General features: G+C 39.9%; 1 protein-coding gene across 6 annotated transcripts in view; it reads right to left on the bottom strand.

Moving 5' to 3' along the window:
* CCDC88C (coiled-coil domain containing 88C) overlaps nucleotides 1–22,443 on the bottom strand; it is a 234,001-nt gene extending 211,558 nt beyond the window's left edge. For all 6 annotated transcript variants that reach the window (XR_012478165.1, XR_012478166.1, XM_074235494.1 and 3 more), the window contains exons 1-3: nucleotides 22,362–22,443; nucleotides 21,367–21,467; nucleotides 11,649–11,757 (exon numbers count right to left, since the gene is read on the bottom strand). Coding sequence is in view for 4 of the 6 variants with exons in the window: in XM_074235494.1 (XP_074091595.1) it covers nucleotides 11,649–11,757; nucleotides 21,367–21,467; nucleotides 22,362–22,421 (270 nt within the window). In the remaining 2 variants the exon portion in view is untranslated. The remainder of the gene's footprint in view (nucleotides 1–11,648; nucleotides 11,758–21,366; nucleotides 21,468–22,361) is intronic.
* Between the last annotated feature and the right edge of the window lie 1,278 nt (nucleotides 22,444–23,721).

Raw genomic sequence — 23,721 nt, 5'->3', positions numbered from 1 at the left:
GAAATGACCATCTCTATAATGGTCCCTGTAAAAAGTAGATAATGCACTTTAGAATTAGTGAAGTCCTCCTTTAGAAAGAGTTATTACCTATCTGCCTAAATTTATTTCTGGGTTTCCAACCTAGTGAGGACATCTGATATCTTTAATCCCCCTGTTGCTCCGAACATGCAAACTCAGCCTTCCTCATTACTGATGGGCACCACCATGTCCACCCAATAGAACATCCCTGTAAAATAGACTCTTCTTAGCTCTTATCCTCAAATTTAAGGGCATCTGTGAGGCATATAGCAGCCTGGCACAAATGAATGATGTCCTAGGTTTGTCCCTGGGTTCTGCATCACAATCCTAGTTCTGTGATCTTAGATAAGTCATTTAAAGGTGCTGAGAGCTATATTTCTTCTCTGTAAAATGGAGTGAAGGTGCTAGATTAGCTAGCTCACATTTGTGGAATTCTCTCTGGTTTCCTTTAGGTCCCAGCTAAAATTCCACGTTCCACATCAAGCTTTTCCAGAATTTTCTTAATGTCATTGCCTTCTATCTGAGGTTATCTCCAATCTATTTTGTAATGCTGTTTGCAAATTACTTCCCTCATTAGATCATGACTCTTTGAGAACAGGAGGTACACGGACACTATGATAAATACTTTGCAATTATTATCTCATTCGATCCTCAAAATAAACCTGGGAGATAGGTGCTATTATTATCATCCCCATTTTACAGATGTTGTAACTGAGGCAAACAAAAGTTAAGTGACTAGCCCAAGGTCACACAGTAGTAAGTAGTCAGCAGTCATTTGAACTAAGTCTTCTTAATTCTGGGCCTAGCAGACTATTCACTGAACAAATCTAGCTGCTTTGTGGGGTTGGGGGGTGGGAAGAAAACAAAAAAGTGGAAGGCACTCATCATTAAGAAATAGCTGAACAAATTATACTCTACAAATATAGACTTGGGAAGGCTTGTATGAACTGTTACACAGCAAGTTAAGCAGAAAGAGGAAAACAATATTTTCAATTACTATAATCAGGTAAATGAAAGTTGCATTAAAAATAGTTCCATTATGACAAATTATAATGACTAATCAAACCTAAAGAACAAAGGATGAAATCTATCTAATGAATTTGATACCATCTTCCCTCTAGAAAATCAAATCCACATGTGCAGAATATGATAAATACTTTAAGATATCTTTAATCCTATTGCTGTTCAGAGCACCCAAACTCAAACAATCCATAATATACCAAAAACTCAGCCTTCCCTATTTCAGGTATCCATGCAAGAAAGCATCCATCACCCATCAGTTGGTTTTGGTGGAATTTTTTGACAAGGGAAGGTTTGTTGAGAGTGAAGTTATATTGAGAAATTATTAGGATATTTTATAAAGAATCAATAAAACTTAGAATTATGAGTCAACATCACTTCCTTATCAAGAGCTGGTTTATTAGCTACAATGGGCACAGTTGATAAGACCACAGAGATAAGGAGTGATAGAGATAAACTTATTCTAATGCTTCCTGGGTAGATTAAGAACATCTGAGGAGCTACTTTGGACACTGGAGTACAGTAAAATTTCACAGGTGTTAAAAACACCTGGCTTTGGCAGTAGTTTGTACCACCAATTCTATTAGTTTATTTTCTTTTGTTTTTTAGGTGTTTTTTTTTTTGGCAAGGCAATGGAATTAAGTGATTTCCTCAAGGTCACACACACAGATAGATACATAAAGATATATAGCTATCATTCAGGTAATTAGGTAATTATTGTCTGACATTGTGATTTGAACTCACATCCTCCTGACTCCAGGGCCAATGCTCTATTCATTGTGCCACCTAGTTGCCCCCTTATTAGTTGATTTTTATTCTGAATTTTGAAAGTCTAAATTTTCTTGGATGAACAATAAATCCAAAACTAGGAAGCATGTTAGAAATCATTTCATTCATCCCTTTTTACTTAAAAAAAAAAAAAAAAGAAATTGAGGGCAAAGAGTAAATTATTTGTTCACAATAAAAAGCTAGCTAATGACAGGGCTAAATCTCCTGAATTTCACCATTCCCTTACATTTAGGAAAGCCAAAAGCCAAAAGCAAGAAAACATAATAGAGAAAGTCCTTCACATATGATGTCTCTACTTCCTCATGCCTCATAATCTAACTTTCAGTCTAATCACTGTTCTCTCCAAAGTCAACAAGGATCTTTCAATTCCAACCCAAAGGCCTTTTCCCGGCCTCAATCTCCTTGACTTCCATACTGTTTTTGAAAAACCTCTCTTTTCTTCTTAGATGCCACCTCCTCTTTTGACTCTTTTTTTTTAAGGTTTTTGCAAGGCAAATGGGGTTAAAGTGGCTTGCCCAGGGCCACACAGCTAGGTAATTATTAAGTGTCTGAGACCAGATTTGAACCCAAGGCCGGTGCTTTATCCACTATGCCACCTAGCCACCCCCCTCTTTTGACTCTTATAACACTGTTATCTCACCACATTCTTCTTTTTGACCACTTCTCAGGTGGCTGGTTCAACCTGTATTTCCCACCCTCCTGACAGTGTCCCTCATTCCCCAAGACAATGACCTGAATGAGCCTCTCTCCTCTGTTCAACTTGTTCATCTCAACAGCTCTTACATTATCTCTATGCTTACAATATGCACATAGATGTATATGTAAATATATAAAAACACAGTCACAAATAGTATATCTTTATTTACTTAAATATAGATGTGTATGTATACACACATATGTGGGTATATACACACACACATAGACAAATACATGGATAGAGATATATAGCTATCCAGTCTTGAACTGCTTCACTTGGATATCCTCTTAGTATCTCAAACTCAAAAAAGGGACTTATCTTGCTCCACAAATCCTCTTTTCCAAACATCCTCATTTTTGTGATGAGTGCAATCAACATCCAGTTGCCAGTTTTTAATCTCAGTCATCCATCTCTCTGTTTTCTCTCATCCTCCATATCTAGCCAGTCTTATTATTTTTTTTCCTACAAGATAGATTTCTGATAGCTATCTATCTTCTACTGGCCATCACCTTAAGTGAGAACTTTTCCCATCTCTTCTCTGCCTATTCCAATAGACTAATGTAGTCTTAGGGCTTCCGGCCTCTCCTCTCCTCTCCAACATATCCTATCCATTCCAAAAATAATAAAAAAATATTTTTCTAAGAAAAAAGCCAGTCTGTGTCACTTCCCTGACTCAAAAACCTGAAGGTGGCTCTCCATCACTTCAATAAAACACAATCCTTAAAGTAAATTATGGAGGCAACTAGATGGCATAGTGGATAGAAATGAAGTCAAGAAGATCCAAGTTCAAATCCAGCCTCTGACACATTAAATGGGGCAATCATTTCTCTGTTTCAATTTCCTCAAATGCAAAAATGAGGATAATGATACATTTACCTCCCAGAATTCTTATGAGAATCAAAATAAGATATCTGTACAGTGCTTATACAGTAACATAGTAACACAGTAAGTGCTATATGTGATAGTATCATTATTATTATATTTATATATTTTTCTAGTTTTTATATTAAAATATTTGAACTTATCTCTATCTGTATATGGGATTTATACTTCCCCAAAAAGTCTGAACTCCCCTTGATCACTCTCTCTGAAATGCCACTGTTCAGTACAATGCCTGGCATTAAAACTGTTTGCCAAAATGAAATTTCACATATGGATGAATCACTAGCACAGCATCATTTAGAAAAGGTTCTAAGGACTGGATGAAAAGTTCAGCAATAATGGAAAAAAGCAATCCATAAACTCACTTTTCAAGTTGCAGAAAAACAAAAACAACTAATTTTTCCAAACAGTTATCCTTGTGAAGTTATCTCTTAACACACATTTTACTATATTGTTTTAAATATAGGCCACCTTCATATAGGTCATGATCCTAAAATAAGTTCTCTTTGGAAAGAAAATACACAGGTATTGATTCTAAAATAAAAATAGCTAAGCTTTACTCAAAACAGACTGGAGGAAAGGACAAGGGAGAATACAGCCTTTGTTTTGAACAAAACACCACTACTTGTCCAAAGGAAAAGTTGGGAATCACTTTCCATATGACCAGGCCAACATGGAACATGACAATCAATCAATCTACAAATACTTATGAAATGCCTACTATCTACCAGACAACTCTGAGTTGAGGGAAACATGCATAAAGAATGAAACATGTCCTACTTGCAAAGAGCTTAACATTCTAATCGAAAAGATGCCAAGAACATCTGAAAACAGGGTAAGTAGATAGTAGAGTAGATAGAATATTAGGCCTGGAGTCACAAAGACCCAGGTTAAAATTTTACTAGTTCAGTCCTTTACTAGTTAAGTCACCTTCTGCAAGTTACTTAACCCTATTTCCCCCAATTTCCTCCTCTATAAAATAAGGTAGAGAAGGAACTGGTAAAATACTCCAGTATATTTGTCAAGAAAACCCTCCAAAATGGGGCCATAAAGAATTAGACATGCCCCAAAACAAACAATAACAAAATATATAAAAATACATGAAGCATGTGTAAAGTTTATATATGAAAATTTATGCAAAATAATTAAATTTAAGGGCGTTCAAGGGGAATAGGGAAGACATCAGCAGTTGAAGGCATCATATAGAAGATGGTGCCCAGCCTTCATCTCAAAGACAATGTCTCTATGAGGCAGAGGAAAGAGGGGATAATCCAGTCACATAAGGGATAATCAGTATAAGGCACAAGTGAGAAACACAGAGAAGACCACTCTGGCCTAGAAAGTTAAACTTCAGACCAATTAAAGTATTTTACAAGTGGTAAAAGGAACCACTGGTCTTTGCAACTGCTGAGGTCATTGCAGTGGGGACAAAGAGATGGAACACATGGGGTATAGAACAGGAAGGATTATTTATCCATTCATTTATTCAGCAAGTATTTAGGAGCAGGAAGGGTCAGAGAAAGCAGGTAGACAAGAATAAATCTAAACACACCAGAGAATCAAGAAATAGTCCTTACAGAGAGGTGTCCCCCCCCTCCCCGCTTTAAACCTTGCACAAAAGCACAAGATAAACTTCTAAACATTCACATTTACCCTAAGAGAAAACAGCATGAAAACTTCTTCAATAACAACTGGATTTCAAAATTCTACAATTTCAGAGTTACTCAGCCAAAGTATCTTAAACTCAAACAGAGCATCCAGGTGAGAAACTCAACAAAAGATTAATTAGAATAAATATATGTTTATTATGTAGTCTCTCCCCAAACTACCCCCTATTTGCCCCAAGTATATACTTCCAACATGTTCAACATACAAAAATCCCCAATTATGCTATAAATTCTGTTGCTTCTCCCAATTTTATTGATCTGATTTTCATAAAATCCTCTCAATTCTCCTGCTCCTTCTTAGGTACTCTCACCTATCTCTTCCTAGCTTCCCTGAAGTCCATTTCTCCAGTTTCTTCTCTCCATCTTTTTTATCCTATGGTTCCCCATCCAAAATTTTTTCTCCTATTCATTCAGTCAAATCTGATTCTTCATGACACCATGGACCATAGAATGCCAGCATTGCTAATTTATAAAAAAAAATTTCTATATTTATAATAGTACATATTATTTTCTTCTCCAGTAGATTAAGGCAAACAAAAGTTATGTATTAGGCAGTCTATTAGGCACAAAGTTGCAGTCATTTGTCATTTTTCAGTCATGTTTGATTCTTTGTGACCCTATTTGAGGTTTTCTTGTCAAAGACACCAAAGTGATTTGCCAATTCCTTCTTCAGCTCATTTTACAGATGAGGAAACTGAGGTAAACAGGGTGAAGTGACTTGCTCAGGGTCAAATAGCTAATTTCTGAGGCCAGATTTGAATTCAACTGTTCTGTCCACTGCAAGAACACCAATCAATGCAAAATTAGAAGGGATACTTAGTATAACCTACAACCAAACAGGAATCCTTTCAACAATTCAGTCAGCACTTGAATATTCCCAAAGTTAGAGAAACTCACTACTTTATAAATATAATCTAAGCTTTATTAGTAGCTAGGCAGTGCAGTAGATAGAAAAGTGCTACATTTGGAAGTCAGGAAGAATAATTCAACTTCAGACAAATCACTTAACTTGTTTGCCACGGGGAAAGAAAATGGCAAACCATTCCAGGATCTTTGCAAAGAAAACTTTATGGACAGAGGTTCACTGGTTCACAAAGTGTCAGATATACCCAGAAAACAATTCTAATTTTAGAGAAATCTAGACATTATCAAGTTGAACTCTAACATTGTCATTTCCACCTATTTCTCCTAGAATTCTCAGAGCAAACAGAGTGCTGGTTTGGAGACAAAACAACCTGAGCTCAAAACTTGCCCCAACCAAGAAATCTTGGATAAGTCATTTAACTGATCTCAGTCTTAGTTTCCTCAACTGTAAAATGAGAATGATAAGACCACCTTTCTAATAAGGCTGTTGTAAGGAACAAATGAAATAGCAAAAGTAAAAGACTTAATACTAGAAGCACTATATAAATATTGTTATTTAGATAAATATTGCTAATTAGATATATAAATATTGGTTTTTTTGGCCTTTGGACCAAAACCAAACAAGTCTGGGGCCTCTTCCATAACATTTCTTCAAATATTTATGCACAATCTCTAAGTCTTCCCTTCTCAAAGTGAAACACACCATTCCTTTGAATTTCCTCATATGGATAGTTGCCTGATTCTATTACTATTTCATATTTGTCCTCCTCTAAATGAGAGCCAGTTTGATTGACAGTAACCTTCCTAATATGTGGGTTTCTTAACCCATACACAACACTCCAGATGGGGGTCTGACCAGGGTAGAAAAAATCATGATTATCTTCTCCTTTCAGAGACAAAATGATGGCAAGATGGATTACAGTGCTAAACCCAGATTCAGAAAGACCCAAGTTCCAATCCTGCTTTAGACACTTTCCAGTGACCCCGCCCCCAACAAGTTACCTCACCTGTTTGTCTCAGTTTCCTCATCTGTCAAATGGGAATAACAATCCCTAAGAAGACTGCTAAGAATCAAATGAGATCTACTCTCTGACAGAGAGCAGATGCTATATGTCATGTTTGATTCTTCATAAGCCTATTTGGGGTTTTCTTGGCAAAGATACTGGAGTGGTTTGCCTTTTCCTTCTCCAGCTCACTTTATCAATGAAGAAACTGAGGCAAACAAAGTGAAGTAACTTGCCTAGGGTTTCCAGGCCAGATCTGAACTCTATTCAATCATCAATGCATGCTTACATCAGAAAGATTCTAAGGTAGGGCTCTGTGACTAAAAGTGACCTCTTGTTCTGGAATCAATCTGAATCCTTTTAGACTTTGGCCTTCATCATCCTCACCTGAGCTTTAAAAAGTTCATCAAAACTTAGTATCCTTGGGGCAGCTAGGTGGCACAGTAGATAGAGCACCAGCCCTGGAGTCAGGAGTACCTGAGTTCAAATCTGGCCTCAGACATTTAATAATTACCTAGCCGTGTGACCTTGGGCAAGCCACTTAACCCCATTGCCTTGAAAAAAGCCTAAAAAAAAAAACCTTAGTATCCTTGGGGCAGCTAGGTGGTACAATGGATAGAGCACCAGCCCTGGAGTCAGGAGGATCTGAATTCAAGTCCAATCTCAGACACTAGCTGTATTACCTTGAGCAAGTCACTTAACCCCATTGCCTTACAAAAACAAAACAAAACAAAACAAAAAACAATAACTTAGTATCCTCCTTGGCAAGTTTTCATTGAGGTCAAAGGAGGGCTTCCTTGGAAAACAAACAAGTCTATGCCCTTCCAAGGATAGCTCCCCTCCTTTCAAGTTTTTCATGGTTCCATTGTCCTAGGATCACAAGAGAGAAGAGGAAGTGGTCCGCCAAGGGATCAGAAAGGTCATTCAAAAACAAAAACAGAGGAGTTGATTCTCTAATCCCAGTTTGTGCTTCTAAAAAGCCAGAAGAGAGAAAGTGTTCATTCTACCATCAGGGTGTGTTAGGGAAAGGGAAGAAGAAAGGAGAATTGACCTTTGGAAGGAGATGCAGCAGTGTGGACTTCATCTAAAGATGATGCAAAACGCAAGCATCCGTACAGTCAAACCTGGTTTCTGGCAACTGGTTTATATCAGTCGGGCATCTCTCATTTATCTGATAACTGAAAGCTGTATAAGTTCACTATTAAGTAACAATGCATTCCTCTTAAATTCTCTTGATTTCTAAATTGTCATTACATGAATAGATTCTTACAAGAGAGAAGCAGATCAGTTTTTCCCCCTCCCCAAAAGTTAATGTGTGTTCTAACATTATCCCTTTATGACAGTAACCAGTCCAAAAAAAAAAAAAAGGGAAGGGCATATTCACTATGGAGACGTGTAAAGTCTAGATAGAATTCATTTAAATGCAGGGACCAGCAGTTCTTTAGCCTGAGAATCATGGTGTCTTGGAGGGGAAAAGAATGTTGACCTTAGGGATCAATTAATTTCTTTTTACAAATGAGAAAATTATGGCCAAAAGCATGAGTGTCCAACCTTAAGTTCTTCTGGGTTGCATCACCGAACAGAAACTTGTCAAGGGTCATGTTAGTTAAGCTCATCTATGATGATGTAGCATCAGTGCATGTGCTCACCCATTCCTTCACTTTCAAGACTCGGGCCCAATAAATGGACTTGGAGGATTCTGTGTGGCCCGAGGGCTGCAAGTTCACACCAGGTCAAGAGAAAGTTTCAAGAGCAAAGCTAGTTGGCACAATGGCTAGAGTACCACAGTGGGGAAAGACCTGAATTCAAATCTAATCTCAAAATACTTACCAGCTGTAAGTCACTTAACCCCATCTGCCTCAAAAAAAAAAATCACAAAACAACAAAAAAGAGGGAGTCTCAGACACCTGCACAAGAGTGAAGTCACCTAACCTAACCTACTACCCAATGCAGGAATTACCTTTACAACATTCCTAAATAGCTTTAATTTTAACTTGAGTATTTCCAGTGATGGGGAATTATCACTACTTTGACAATACAGCCCTTGACTAAAGATAAATGGCAACCTGTTTATACTAAAAAGGGAAAGGATAAAAAGCACTAAAGGGTGACATAATCTACCTTAGAAGAAAAAGTTTGCTATAAAGTGCTTTCCTCACAAAAGTTCTATGAGATAGGTATGTTATTATCCCCATTTTATAGATTAGAAGGTAAAGTCCCAGGTCACACAGAACACCAAGGGCAAAGCCAGGGCTTAAACCAGGTCTCCTCCTCCCAGTTCAGCACTCTCTTTCCACTTTGCTTACACTGAATTTATAGGAAGTTTTAAGACAATCTATCAGTCCAGAGATAATGTCACCATTTTCTATACAAAGCCAATAGGACCATCATGACAAAAGTAGATTAGGAAACACATTGAGATTAGCACCAGGGGACTTCTGTAAAATGGGTTAATACCACAATGCCTACCTCACCTGCCCTCTGGATTCAGTTCTTTAGGTTGTCATAAATCAACACTGTCTGTATATCATTTTTCCCACCAGCAATGTTCAGACTCCTAATATCCAATTTATATTTCTCTTTTACAAATATTATTTGTATATAATATGAGTGCAGAACTAAAAGACCTAGATTCTAATTCAGATTTTGTGACCTTGGGCAAATTACTTGTCCTCTATTCTATAAAATGAGAGGTAGGTTATATGATCACAGAAGATCCTTCCCTTCCTGGATCCTATGATCTTATAACTGAAATGCCTTACAAAAGCCAAGAAATCCCTGTCAAAAAAGGAAATGAGACATTGATGATCAATTAGAATGGACTCAGCACCTTGAAGTGGTTCATTGATCAAGGAAATTCTAAAAGACTTATGATGAGAAATGTTATCCACATCCAGATAAAAAACTACATAGTCTGAATGCTGAGCAAAGCACTATTTTTACTTTTTTAAAACTTTTTTTACTTTTTTCTCATATTTTTTTTCCCCTTTTAGTTCAGATTCTTCTTTCACAACATGGTTACTATGGAAATATGCTAAACATCATTATATATGTATAACCTTTAATTAGATTCCTTGCTGTCTTAGGGAAGGTAGGGAGGGTGGTAGAAAAATAAGGGACCCAAAAGTTAACAAAAAGAAGAATGTTGGAAACTCTCTTTTGCATGTAATTGAAAAATCAAGATCAAATAACATTCATAAAAAATTTTTTTAAAAAGGATGTGAGATAAATTTCAGCACTATGGCTATCCCATCCAACACAGTTTACACTACACTGCAGTCATACCCTAGCTGAAGCTCATTCATTCACCAAAAAGAATAGCTCTAACTCTTTGCCTTTCTAAGTAAGGCAACCAACTCTTCTAATGAGCAAACTGCTTCCTTTAACTACTTCTTTAGTTTTGCAGATGACTATAATTGAAGTTATCAGACTAGTTCTGATCTGAAAAGGGCCTCCTAGAGTGAAACAATGCAAGGAGGGAGACCCTAGGAGGGAGGGGATGAATGAGGAGAGAAAGCATCCACAAAAGACATTCCTTCTAAATCTGGTGATCCACCTCCTTCTCCAAAATCTTTTTTAATTCATCAGTGAGTGAAGGGGGTTCCAAGAACCAACACACATACAGAAAAACCCTAGAACCACAGCATCCTTGCATTAGTCCCATTGTTAAAAGGTTATATCAAAAATAACAAAAGTCACAGACTTTTTTTTTGCTTTTGTTTCTCCAACATTCAGCAGAAGTGAGGAATTCAATTAAATGCAAGTACCTGTTTACATTAAGGGAAATGGGAATTCAAAATATGGTTGAGATACAAAAGAATAAATCATATTAGCAAGCAACACAAATTCAGAATCAACAAGTAATTGTATTGAAGTATTATGTACTCTGGTACAGACAGAAAAAATGTAAGTGCCCTCAGGGAACTTACATTTGAACTAAGGAGATACCAAAAAACAAATACACAGTGAACAATTATAGCAAGATTGTAACCAATGGAATCAATAGTAGTCTCCAAGTGAGAAGAGAGAATCAGAAAATTTCTGATTCCCCAAGAGCTCAGGATTGAGGTTCCAGGCTGGGATAGAAAGCTGAAAACTGGGGGAGAGGGGGAGAAAGGGTCCACAAGTACAAGATCTTGTGGTAAACTGGAGGAAACTGAGAGACAATCTTTTAATTCTCACTAAGTTTTTATCTTTATTTAGTATTTTATTTTTCCCAATTACTTGTCAAAACACTTTTTTAATATTTATTTTTAAAATTTTGAGTTCTAAATTCTTTCTCTTCCTCCCTTCCCATCCTCCAACCCCAGTGAGAAGGCTAGCAATTCAATATTAATTCTCACTTTAGAACCCAGGGTATGGTGGTTATCACAGCCATAAAAGCTAACTAGGGGAAAACACCAAAAAGTCACATAAGAGGTGAAACCAACCTACTAACAATATCTAGCCTTTAGCTAAGAAGCATCAAGATTAAAGGAAAATTGTCACTTAGAAAACATAAGCTCTTACATTCTTTTCTCCATATTCTCCTGGTGCCCTAGAACATATTAAATATTAAATCAACAGTTGCTGATTCATTGATCAAACAATAGAATAGAACTTTTTAAAAATGAACATCATTTCCTATTTCCTGAGCCCTGTTCCTTTAACAACCAGCAATTACACCACAAAACAGAAGACTGCTGAAGGGGAGAGAACAAGAGTTACCTGATAGTAGGTTTTAATACTCCTAACCAGGATAGTGAGGTTTTGTATCCGAAGGTTGACATCATTATTGACATGTTTGTTGATCCGATGATTTGTTGGCCTGGGGTCTCTAGAGAAAAAAAAAGAGGAAGAAATGAAACATTTCTTGAAAAATAGCAAAAGTTAAATACCTTTCAAAATGGGGCATCAATATGGTACAGGAAGACTTGAGTTCAAATCCATTCTCAGATGGCTATGGAGCAAGTCACCTAAACTCTGCACGATCAGTATCCTCAACTGTAAAATGATGATGATAACAGAAATTCTCTAATTTTAATATGAAATATATAAAAATACCTTTTTCAATTTGTCCCCCAACCACTTCCTTTAAAATTTCATCTTTTACTATATCCCCATCTCTGAAATTATTTTGTATTTATTATGTACAGATTCACTAATCTATGCACAGTTTTCTCCAAATAATCTACCTAAACAGAAAGAAATGTTTCCTTTTCCCTCATTAGGCTCAGAGCCACACATATAATAGAATTCTCATAAATATCTATTTAATTCAGTTTGTAAATGACAGGGATTTACCAGATATACTCAAAGTTTCTCTTCTTTTCCAGTTCTAAAATCCTATGTCCTGCAAGTGAATTTTTTGAGGGGGGTCAGGGCTCAGGATGTCATTAATGTGAGAATTTCCCAAGGAAATTTGCGAAATCTCTTACAATTTAAAATCTTGAAGAGTTGCTCTGACACTGAGAGATCCATAGAACTATAGATTTAGATATGAAAGGAACTTAAAAGGCCATTAAATCCAACTGTCTCATTTTACAAATGAGGAAATGAGGCCCAGAACTTTGAAGTATATTATCCAGTAGTTGGCATTTATAGCACTTTTAAAATTAACTCATTTGATCCTCATAATAACCCAGTGAGATAGATGGTATCCTTATATCCATTTCACAGATGAAGAAATTGAGGTTGAGAGACTGAATGACAAGTAAGAGAAACTACTAAGCTAAGGTGAATTCAAACTCAAATCTTCCCAAGTTCAAATCCCACTTTTATAGAGGTAATATCACCAGGTCGGTGAATTGAACTCAGCTCTTCTGATTCTAAATCATGTATCTTTTTTATTTTTTTTTTATTTTTTGATTTTTGCAAGGCAATAGTGTTAAGTGACCTGCCCCAGGTCACACAGCTAGGTAATTATTAATTGTCTCAGGCCAGGTTTGAACTTAGGAACCTTTGAAATCATATATCTTTTACTATCTTTCCACATTGTTTGTACTCAAAGCAACTCTGAGAGTAAGCCTCAAATTCTGGAGTTCTGACTTAAGAAGGTAAAATAAGTACTCTTCATTCAGAAAAAAAATTATTACTATTTATAATAATAATTATCATTTATAGAGTACTTTAAAGTTGGCAAAGCACTTTATATGCCATCTCATTGATCATCACAGCAACCTTCCAGGGTGGATGCTATAATTTATTTCCATTTGGAGATAAGAAGACTGTGATCTCTAGGACCTAGAGGGTAAGGGGTAGCTAGGTAGTGACGTGGATAGAGTTTGGGGCCTAGAGTTCAAATGCAACCTCAGACATCTACTAATGTGTGACCCTGGAAAAGTCACTTAACCCTGTTTGCCTCAGTCTCCTCATCTGTAAAATGAGCTAGAAAAGGAAATGGCGAATCACTCCAGTATTTTTGCCCAGAAAACACCAAATGCAGTGACAAAAAGTCAGATGCAAGTGAAACAAATGAACAACAACAACCAAGAGGGTAGGGAAGAGGCAGTTATATGGCTCAGTGAATAAGAGTACTATGGCCAGGAGTCAGGAAGACCTGAGTTCAGATCTGGTCTCAGACATTTATGAACTGTGCAACAAGTCAATTCAGTTCTGCCTCAGTTTCCTCAACTGTAAAATGGAGGTACCTCCCAAGGTTGTTGTGAGGTTCAAGTGAGATAATTATGACAAAAACCCTGTCATGTAGTAGGTCCTATATAAATATCTCTTCGTCCCTTCCCCAGGCTGAAGAAAAAATAGAACATGAACATGAAGAAACATGGAATTTTTGGAGTTAAAGAATTAAAACTCTAAAATGAACAGCTGGTGAAAGCCCAATAATAAAGGAGAGAAACGCCTACAAAAGTCTAGAAGAGGAATTCTTTTCAAATGCCATTAGAAATAAAATGGCTTTATATAGCTCTATTTAAAAGCCAAGGAAAAAAAAGGCATTTATTATTAATATATTTCACACTTTGCTAGGTTGAATTTTTTAACACCCATTAAATGACAACCATGTGTAAGAACACACACACACACACCCTTCCATCTTTGTAATAATTTAGCCACAAATTTTATACATTGTTTGTCCCTAAAATAGAAATCTAGACATCATAGAGTAGAGCTAGGGTTGGTCATGTGATCTTAGTGTTCCTTATCAGAAATTGGCCAATATTTACATTTTATATGCTTATTTTGGATCTTCTTAGCACCAAGAAACTGAAGATGGCCATAATTATCTGGAAATGAGATTACAAGGATGGAACAATTTCAGAATATAAAACCTATAGATACCTAACAGTCACAGAGTATCTTTTTTATGCTTTACATTAAAGCTACAACATTCAGTGTTTTTTGTTTATTTTGCTTTTCACAAGGACACCTGAAGGAACCAAAGGGAGATAGCTCAGTATAGTTGCTAAAGGGTTAGCCTTGAGACTTCCTTCCCAACTCTAACCTATGTACGCTGTGTGAACTCATCAGTCAACCCTTTCAGTGCCCCAGGCAACTAAGATAATAAATTATGATAGATAAGTTGTTCTTCTGTATTGTTGGAAGAAGTTTCCACAAGTTCCTGGTATTGAGAAAATCCAGCTCCTCAAAAAGTTGAGGGGAGAGCTGAAAAGGAGGAAAAATCAGGGTATAATGCAGAAACAAATAATTGGGAGAAAAAAATGGAACTATGAGGGAAAATTTTTTAAAAGGGTAGGGGAGGCTTTTAGTTCTTCTCATTGCCACTTAGCAACTAGCTTACAGATGTCACTTGAGCAGCTTCTGACAAAGACAAGATGAAAATTAAAAGCCGAAAATGAAAGAATCATCATGCATTTCTGAAAATTGCATATAGCCAGGAAAGGAACTAACTCATATAACCCAGGAGGACCTAGGAGCCAGATTTGCAGACAGATAAAAGATTAAGTAAGAGATTCTTGGCCAATTCTGGGAAGCACTTCCCTGAGAATATTACTACAAAAGGATCCTAAAAATTACCTTTGCACTGATTAGTATCATTAGGGCTCCACTTGTTTATGAGGGAGCCAAAGTAAATTAAATTTATTTAAGAAAGAAAACTCTCAATTGATTCTTGGCCTCTTTTAGCAATAATTTCTACTGTATCCACACTATAATCCCTGGTATGGTGAGAGAGAAAAATTTGATTCTAAGTAATTCAGAAGGTTGGGTTTTTAGGACAAGACTTAGCAAATAGGTAGATGACATTGGGCAAATCACAGTCACATACAGACAAACACACTCTCAAATTCCAGCCATTGTGGATACTTATCATGCCCTATAACCTTGACCTTCAACTTCCTATTTTATAAAGGTGATATTACGTAGATTCTTAGGTCCTTTCAAGTTCTAAAATCTATAGTTCTACGATCCTCTTTAAGTCTTGGGTTTTTTTGCTTTCATCCCTTTCAAAACCAATTATTAGACACCTACAATGTACACAACCAGAGTTTCATTTCAGCTGTAAAAATGAGTGGGAGGAAATTAAACTGTTTCCTTCCAGCTCCATTTCCACTTCACCAGCAAACTGGTGGATGCTTTTCTTCATCTTCAAATTAAAGAAAACAAAGTTATCAGAAAAACCTGATGCTCCCTGGATTCCATAATTAATGATAATGACTGGCATCCTCTTTTAAAATTCCAGTCCCTTTTCTTCAGAAGAACATAAAAGTTTTTTATTAGTATTTTATTAATCCTATATAAACCCTATCTTCAGAGAAAGATACAGAAGGCAGAAAAACCTGACTTCCTGAGGTCAAATGGCTTGTCCAGACTTACAAAGTAGTTAGTGCAATATCCATCATACAGTGGTATCTGAACACCCTGTATTTTCTGTAGTCTACAAGCAACCAACAGCTATTCTTAAGATATGTCCAAATGTCACCAGGCCAAGAATTCAATATTCCCCTACTGTATTGGATAAGAAAATGAAAAGACACCCTTCTCCAGGATTCCAGAAAACATGATTATTTAAATTCTAATAATACTCGACTATCAACTTAAGGGACCTCTGAAAACTTCCTAAGGTTTAAAAGTAAGTTGGAGTCCACAAGAAAGTCAAAGTAGGACAGAGCTGGAAAAGAACTCTCACGGAAGTCCACAAGGAAGGAGCTGAGAGCCAGAAATTCTTGCATTCTAATTCTGGCTAGAGCACAAACCCTCTTTACCTCTTCAAAGAGCCAAGCAATCAATCTTTTTTTTGTTTCCATTTCTGTGACCAAAAAAAAAAAAGCCTCAAAAAAAATAACCCCTCAAAGGTTAGAAACATGAAATCTAAAAGGATGAAACTGCTTTAAAAAAATCTCAATACAATTCTAACCCAAAGTCCCCTGTACATTACTGAATCCATTTTCAATACAAAACATGCTTTTAACAGTCATTAATATGTCTGTTACTGATCATCCATAGAAACCACAGCAACACCTGGCATGGGGGAAGTTCGAAGAAAGCAAACAATTTAAATTCTGCAGCAGATCCCTGGGGGTCTGGGGAAAAGGAGCTGGGAGAGACATCTCTGCCCAAGTCCAACATTCCCAACTGGATTTGAAAAAAATCTTATCTTGTCCAGAGGATACCACACTGCAGCTAGGAAATAGAGATCAAAGATACACACAAATATTTATAAGCATGTCTTAAGAATTACTGATTCAAAAGGTGAAAGATACTTCTTTCTAAAATAGGAAACTGAATCCCACAAAGGGAACTTAAATTTTCCAAGATCAAGGGGTGGCTAGGTGGCACAGTGGATAAAAGCACCGGCCCTGGAGTCAGGAGTACCTGGGTTTAAATCCAGTCTCAGACACTTAATAATTACCTAGCTGTGTGGCCTTGGGCAAGCCACTTAACCCCATTTGCCTTGCAAAAAAAAAATAAATAAAAGTAAAAAATTTTCCAAGATCACACAGTCTAAGTTCTTTTTTTGTTTATTTTTTTGCAAAGCAGTGGGGTTAAGTGACTTGGCCAAGGTCACACAGGTAGGTAATTAGGAAGTGCCTGAGGTTGAATTTGAAATCAGGTACTCCTGACTCCAGGGCTGGGGCTCTATCCACTGTGCCACCTAGCCACCCCCTCACAGCCTAAATTCTTAACCTGGGATCTGTGAATTTGGTTTTTAAAATATTTTGATAACTGAATTTCTATATTACATTTTCCTCTGCAATCCTATATATTTTATTTCATGCATCTGAAAAGTGATTGGGTCTCTGATATATAAAAAGTTAAGACCCCCTGACCTCAAAGTTTTTCCAAAGTCAAGCAAAATTGATTTTTTCCGAAGAAGAGAGTAGAGATAACTTTTCTTAAGTTCAAACAATAAAGATAACCAAAATTCACATCTCTGCTATCTCATCCATATACTCTGATTTATTTTTAGAGAGACCACTTATTGGACCTTCCTAGTTTTCCCAAGTTGTGTGCCTTTCTATTCCTTCTCTTTTTATGTCTTGCTGCAAGGGAGTGTTATTAGAGTTGGCTCTTTTAACCACTATCAAGTCAAAAGAAGAATCAAACTTTTCTGTTTTAAAGCTAGTATTTTTTTCCTCAGAAATACTGATGACACTTGTAGGCTACTGCCCAAAATGACTGGTTCCAACCATAACCATCTTTTGTGGAAATTAAACAATAAATAGTTCCCTTAGGTGATGATCAAGACAAGTTCCATATGGGGTCATAACCAATTGTATTGATAAAAATGATAAAAAAAATTGATATTGATAAAAACTTTGATTCAATAAACAAGTAGGGCACTGTGGTAAGCAGTGGGAACTAAAGAGGCTTTGATGCCAAAGTTGTGAGCCTTGGGTAACTGGCAAGAGGGTGGTACTCTAGACCATAAAAGGGAAGTTTGGAAGAGGGGTGGATTTGGGGGTAATGAAGAATTTAGCTTTGGACAATTTGAGTAAATCATAGGATTTGGGAAGACCTGGGGAGATAGGGGAGGAACTTCAGCCTTGTAAGTTCCTAGAGTAGGTTCTGATTTTCTGGTTAAAGACTGGATGTGTTATGAAACCCCATTCTCAGGCTGGCTGGAAAACAGTAGTAGGTAAGTTTGTACTCATCAGTCACCAATCAGGACAGCTCATTCACATGAGAGAGTTCCAAAAGTAAGCAAATTAATTCTCTCTAGAGGGTGGGTCATGGTCTCTGCTATTCCATATGAGGAGACAAAGTGGTTGGGCAGATGACAAGATACCTGTTTTCCTAAAGGATGTGATGCATGTTCTGAGGCTAACTTAAATAAATTAGTTTGAATTGCTCCCCCCCCCCCATCCTCCATCCATTAGACTACAAGCACCATGAAGGTAGGGCCTGTCTATCTAAAAACCTTTCTCTCTTCTCTACTACACTGCTCTGCAGACAGTAGTTTAATACAGATTTACTGAATTGAATTTTTTTAACAACCCAATCAGAATATAGTAATTTTAGAATAAGAGCTCTTCCATTGAAACCAAGCCACAAATGAAATCTGAGGAATTGACAAGCTGGAATTTTTCTGACTCAGACTCTCCTGTTTTGAGCCTCTCAGAAAGGCCTTTTTGATTTTACAACCAAGTAACAGTTGTCTGATAAATGCCATTGGTCAGTGGAGAGAGCAATGTCTGGTAGCAAATCTCCTTCTCTAAAGATCTGTAAAAGTTATAGATATAGATAGATAGATAGATAGATAGATAGATAGATAGATAGATAGATATCTCCCTCCCATTTCCTTAATTTTACACAGCCTCCAGGTCTCATTTAAAAAAAAAGCCTTGGGTTTCACTGACTCTAGATCAATGGAATCCAGTAACTTAACAGGTATGATAAAATAGACAAATGCAGCCAAAATGATACATTTATCAGAGAGTATTTCAGAGAGAATTCATTTTCATCTCTGCACACCAAGAAGACCTGCCAAAACAATTTCTATTTTTTTTATCTTTAAATCAAAACACTGAGGTTTAGTAGTTTTAAATAAAAAAGGCTAGTGACCAAACTCTAATACCCAATCATTTGCTAAAGGACCCAAACTAATCATTGGGAGGGAAAATGAATGGGCAATGTTAAGCTTTGTAATTGTGGGTTTTAAAAGTCATTTTATAAATGAAATCAGGTTTCCCACTCCACCCACCCAAAAAAGGGAGAATTTTTTTTTGATTAAAGGTAAAATGTTTCTTTTTTTTATCATCTGGCAAAAATTAGCTTCTTCAATTAGTTGATTTCCACTTTTCAGGCAAACAATAATTAGAACCGGATTTTATCTTATATAGAGGCAGTTTCATGACCCAGTGGATGGAGAGTACCGGGTTCAAGATTAGGCTCAGTCACTAACCTGAGTAACCTTGAGCAAGTCATTTAACCTCTGTTTGTTTCAGTTTCTTCAATTGTATAACACCTACCTCAAATTATAAGGATCAAATGAGATATTTATAAAGTGACTGGTATATAGAAGGCAGTACATAAGTGCATATTCCTTTCTCTGTTCTACTCCCTTAAAACCTACAAGAAGGGGTGACTGGGTGTTGCAGTGGATAGATATTGGCCCTGGAGTCAGGAGGACCCAAGTTCAAATTCAGTCTCAGAAACTTTATTCTTTTTTTTAGGGTTTTTTTTGAAAGGTAAATGCATTTAAGTGGCTTGCCCAAGGCCACACAGCTAGGTAATTATTAAGTGTCTGAGGCTGGATTTGAACTCGGGTCCTCCAGACTCCAGGGCCAGTGCTCTATCCACTGCGCCATCTAGCCGCCCCCAATCTCAGAAACTTAATTATCTAGCTGTGCGACCTTGGGCAAGTCACTTAACCTCATTGCCCTGCCCCCCCCAAAAAAAACCCTTTAAGAACATATAATTTATTCAACTCCTTCCTTTCTCAAATGGGAAATATGAGATCCACAAAAGTAAAGTGCTATACATCCAACCAAGACACATAGTTAGCTAACTGATAATAAAGCTGGGACCAGAATCCAGGTCTTCCATTTCCCTAAAGCAAAGTTTTTTCCACTATTTCATGTGCCTCCAACCATCATGGTTTGTCCATCATTAAAAAAAAGTTCCATCAAGATGAAAAAAACTACTGACCTGTGTAAACTTTTTAAGCCAATAATAATTAATACTAGGTCAATACTCCAAAAAAACTATCAGATTCTGAGTTCTTTTGTGCCTAGAAAAGTATAGGTGCCCATGAAATTCTTACTGACTGACATCAAAGAGAGAAAAAGGACCTAAATACAAAAAAATCTATACTAAAGAGTTATGATATATGAATACAATGGAATATTATTGTGCTATAAGAAATACTGAAAGGGATAGTTTTAGAGAAACCTAGGAAGACTTATACAAATTGACGGAGAAAGAAGTGAGTGGAATCAAAACAATTTCTACAATAACAAACACTATAAAAACAACCAACTTTAAAAATCTTAGGAGCTCTGATCAACCACAGTTCCTAGAGAACTTATGAAGAAACACACTACTGCTCTCTTGAAAGAGATGATGGATTCAAAAGTGCAGGTTGAGACATTTGTGTTGGACATGTCACTGTAGGAATCTGTTTTGCTTGAATATACATGTTATGAATATACATATACATATAATATATACATATAATGGGATTTTGTTTTTCCTTTGGGGGGAAGACACAAAGAAATATGAAAAGTGATTTAATTTTAAAAAGAACATTCCAACAGTCCATATATCTTTAAATATCAATAATTCACAGTGAAATGTAGCTCAAATATGTTTACTCAAGAATCATGGCAATGAAACTCCAATAAACTACAAAATGACAGGTTGCCAGTCAAACAGGGAGCCAAGCTAGCATGCAAAATTCAGCAACAGAAACGGATGTGGTTGCAAGTACATGAGAGCAAGTAAAATAACTTTTACAAAAGGTTGCTCTGAACCATTTTCTTCAAGACAAGTAACAATACTCACTGCACCAAAGTCTTGTACCTTTCTTTAAAAATGGTTTTTTGAAAAAAATGGCTTTTTAAAGTTAATTTAGGTGGGAAGATGTTTTCCCGGTTGTATCTGATATCTTACAACTGACAGACAAAACTAGCATGAAAGAAAAAGCACTCCCAACCTAGCATGAAACTTTATCTTCACCCATGGATGCTCTAGCCCTAACACTTCCTGTAACTAGACACACACATAAAAGTTTCATGCACAAGAATAGAAAAAGGGGGCTTTTGATGATTCATTGTATCACAAACCCATCAAGTCAAGGATCCTGTTTGAAGCCAATTGCACTTGCAACATTTTAGTAGAGGCCATTCAAATTCAACTTTCAAAAGAAGCTACAAACCCCATCCTGGGTCCTTAAAATACTTCAATGTATCCACATTACATGACTAATGAGAGGCAGAGCCCACCTTAAAGTGAAGCAAGCCTGGATGCCAGCCTATGCCATCCCTAAGACAACACCCCGGGGTCGCTTTCTCTTCCAGAAGTTACTTACATTTGCAACATGATTTTATTTAAAAAGATGCCATCCACTAAATCCATATACATGGTCAGGTTGTCTTCATTTTCGCTTCCAAACGGCCCAAATGTTTTCACCTTCGGGAAAAGAGGACAGGGTTCAGCGAAGTTGAACATCTCGCCCTTGGGATCCAAGCCCAAATTCAAAATGAATGTGCCCTGAGGACCAGGAACACCTCAGCCAACGCACATGTTCTCAAGCACCCAAGCCACCCAGTAGCGGGAAGGTGAGGGGAGAACTCTTCTCCCCAAACTCCAACCCAGAAACGCTTCCAGTCGGAACTATAGAAACAACCAGAGGAGAGAGATGGAGAGGGGACTGCCCATACTCGCTCCTATCGATGTGGATTCCTTCGGGAGAAGTTAAACCCGCCGGGAACTCCGGATAGCCAGTCTCTGAGACACAGCTTGTCCCACACAGCTCCCGGGCTGGAGGACAGGTAGGTGGTCCCCTCCGAAGGGGAAAGTCTTAATTTCATAAAGAGATCGCAGCTCCTGCGCCCTAGTTAGTGCAATGGTTGGGAAAGCTGAACTTCTGTCCGGGGGGCCCCCTCCCTACTCCCCCCACCCCGCCCCCGCCCCATTAAACGAACTCACTGGAGTCGGCAACAACCACCTGCTGCGTCCCTTCTCCAGCCCCCGGCGCGGCCCCCGGGACCAGGGAGGCCAAGTTGGGAAGGGCGACAGGTTGCCCGTGGGATCTTGCCTGAACCCTAGTCAGGCCGAGGGGGTGAGGGCCGCCCGGGACAGGGCGAGGTGGGGGCACACTTTCCAAACAAAGAGTGCCGCATACAAGCCTTCCCTAGGGAGGGGGTGTCAGGGGACACCGAGGGCCCTCGTTCCTGGGCAGGGGTCCCTCTTTTCATCCAGTGCCAGACGGACGGGCGGTGGGCGCTCCACTGGAGACCCCGGGCAGCTTGCCATCGGCGGTGCCCCCACCCTGCATGCCCTCGGGGCGCGGGCGGCACTCACCCAGGTCACCAGCGGGCTCTGCAGGAAGAGCTCCAAGAGCTCGGAGATGGTCACGTCCATGCTGGCTCCGCGGCCCCCGGCCCCCGGCCCCCGGCTCCGCGGCCCCCCGCCCCCCGCCCCCGGCCCCCCGCTCCGCGTCCCCCCCGGGCGCCGGGCACAAAAGCCGAGCGGCGGCTACGGCGCTGGCGGGGCTGCGGCTCGCCCGGGAGACAAAGGCGGGGCGCGAGCCCCGGTTCCGCGTCCCCCGCGCCCGAGGAGGGGCTGGGGGGAGGGAAGAGCCCGGGGAGGGGGCGGGACCCAGCGCTCCCTCCGGGAAGGAACAATGAGGGGCGGCCCCGCCCCCCGGGCCCCGGGGCAGCCCCTCGCGCCGCCTCCCCGCGCGGGGCCGGGCGTGGGGTCCCGCGGGATGCGGCGGGAGCAGGGGCTGGCCCAGGCCGCCCCGCCGCTGCAAGGGCCTGGCCGCGCCTAGGGCTCAGGCGGGAGCCCACGGGCCCGGGAGCCCACGGGGCCGGGAGCGGGGTGCGCCGCCTCGGGACCCCACGGCACCCGGACGGAAGAGGGGGGGCCCCCGCGGGTGGGGCTGCAGCTCCGCGCCCGAGGAGTCGGCACGCCGGCGCCCCGGAGCTGCGTGGTCGGAAGGGCTCGGGACGGCTGGCAGCGGGGCGGGGGGCTCGGCCTTGCGGGACCCCGGCTCCGAGAGAGGGGAGGAGCTTGTTGGGAAGCCAGGGGGGTCGCCTACCCTCGGAACTGGGCCCCGAGGGGAAGGGAGCTCTTTATAGGTGGGAGGGGGCGCGGGTCACGCGGCCCTCGCGACCGCATGGGAGGACAGAGTGCATTAGAAGTGGGGTCACGGATGTGTGAGCGCGTGGGGCACAGATCCCGTGCGGAGGGGAGCTTCGGGCACGTGGGGATGCCGCCGCGCGAGGGGCGGGGGCAGCCCCACGGGGGGAGGGGGAGGGCAGGGGTCAGTGCACCTGAGCCTCCCGGGGAAGACCCCACAAAAGCTGGCATTGCCACCCGCGTCCGCGCCCCCCCCCACCTCCACGGAAGTTAGGAGTCGAATGAGACAAGTTTTTCAGCACCAGACACACCAGACACCGAGGCCGGGAGACTGGGGCGCAGGGTGGGGCGTGACCCGCCCTGCAGCTCTCCCAGGTGTGGGCACCGGCTTTCCCGCCTCGCCTCCAGCCTTGACCCTGGACGTCCCATCTTCGTGGGCGACCGCGGTGGGGAATAGGGGCCGAGGAGAGAACTGCAAGAAGAGTCTCCCCTGGGCCGGGCGGCTGCACCTGACCCCGGCCCAGACTGGGGCTCCCACGAGCGCTAAAGGAGGTGGGCCCCTCCCGCAGTGACTCCGGCT

The sequence above is a fragment of the Macrotis lagotis genome, chromosome 4, assembly GCF_037893015.1.
Source record: "Macrotis lagotis isolate mMagLag1 chromosome 4, bilby.v1.9.chrom.fasta, whole genome shotgun sequence".
Classification (NCBI taxonomy): domain Eukaryota; kingdom Metazoa; phylum Chordata; class Mammalia; order Peramelemorphia; family Peramelidae; genus Macrotis; species Macrotis lagotis.
Note: the sequence above shows the minus strand (reverse complement) of the source record. Positions and strands in the feature narration are given on the sequence as shown.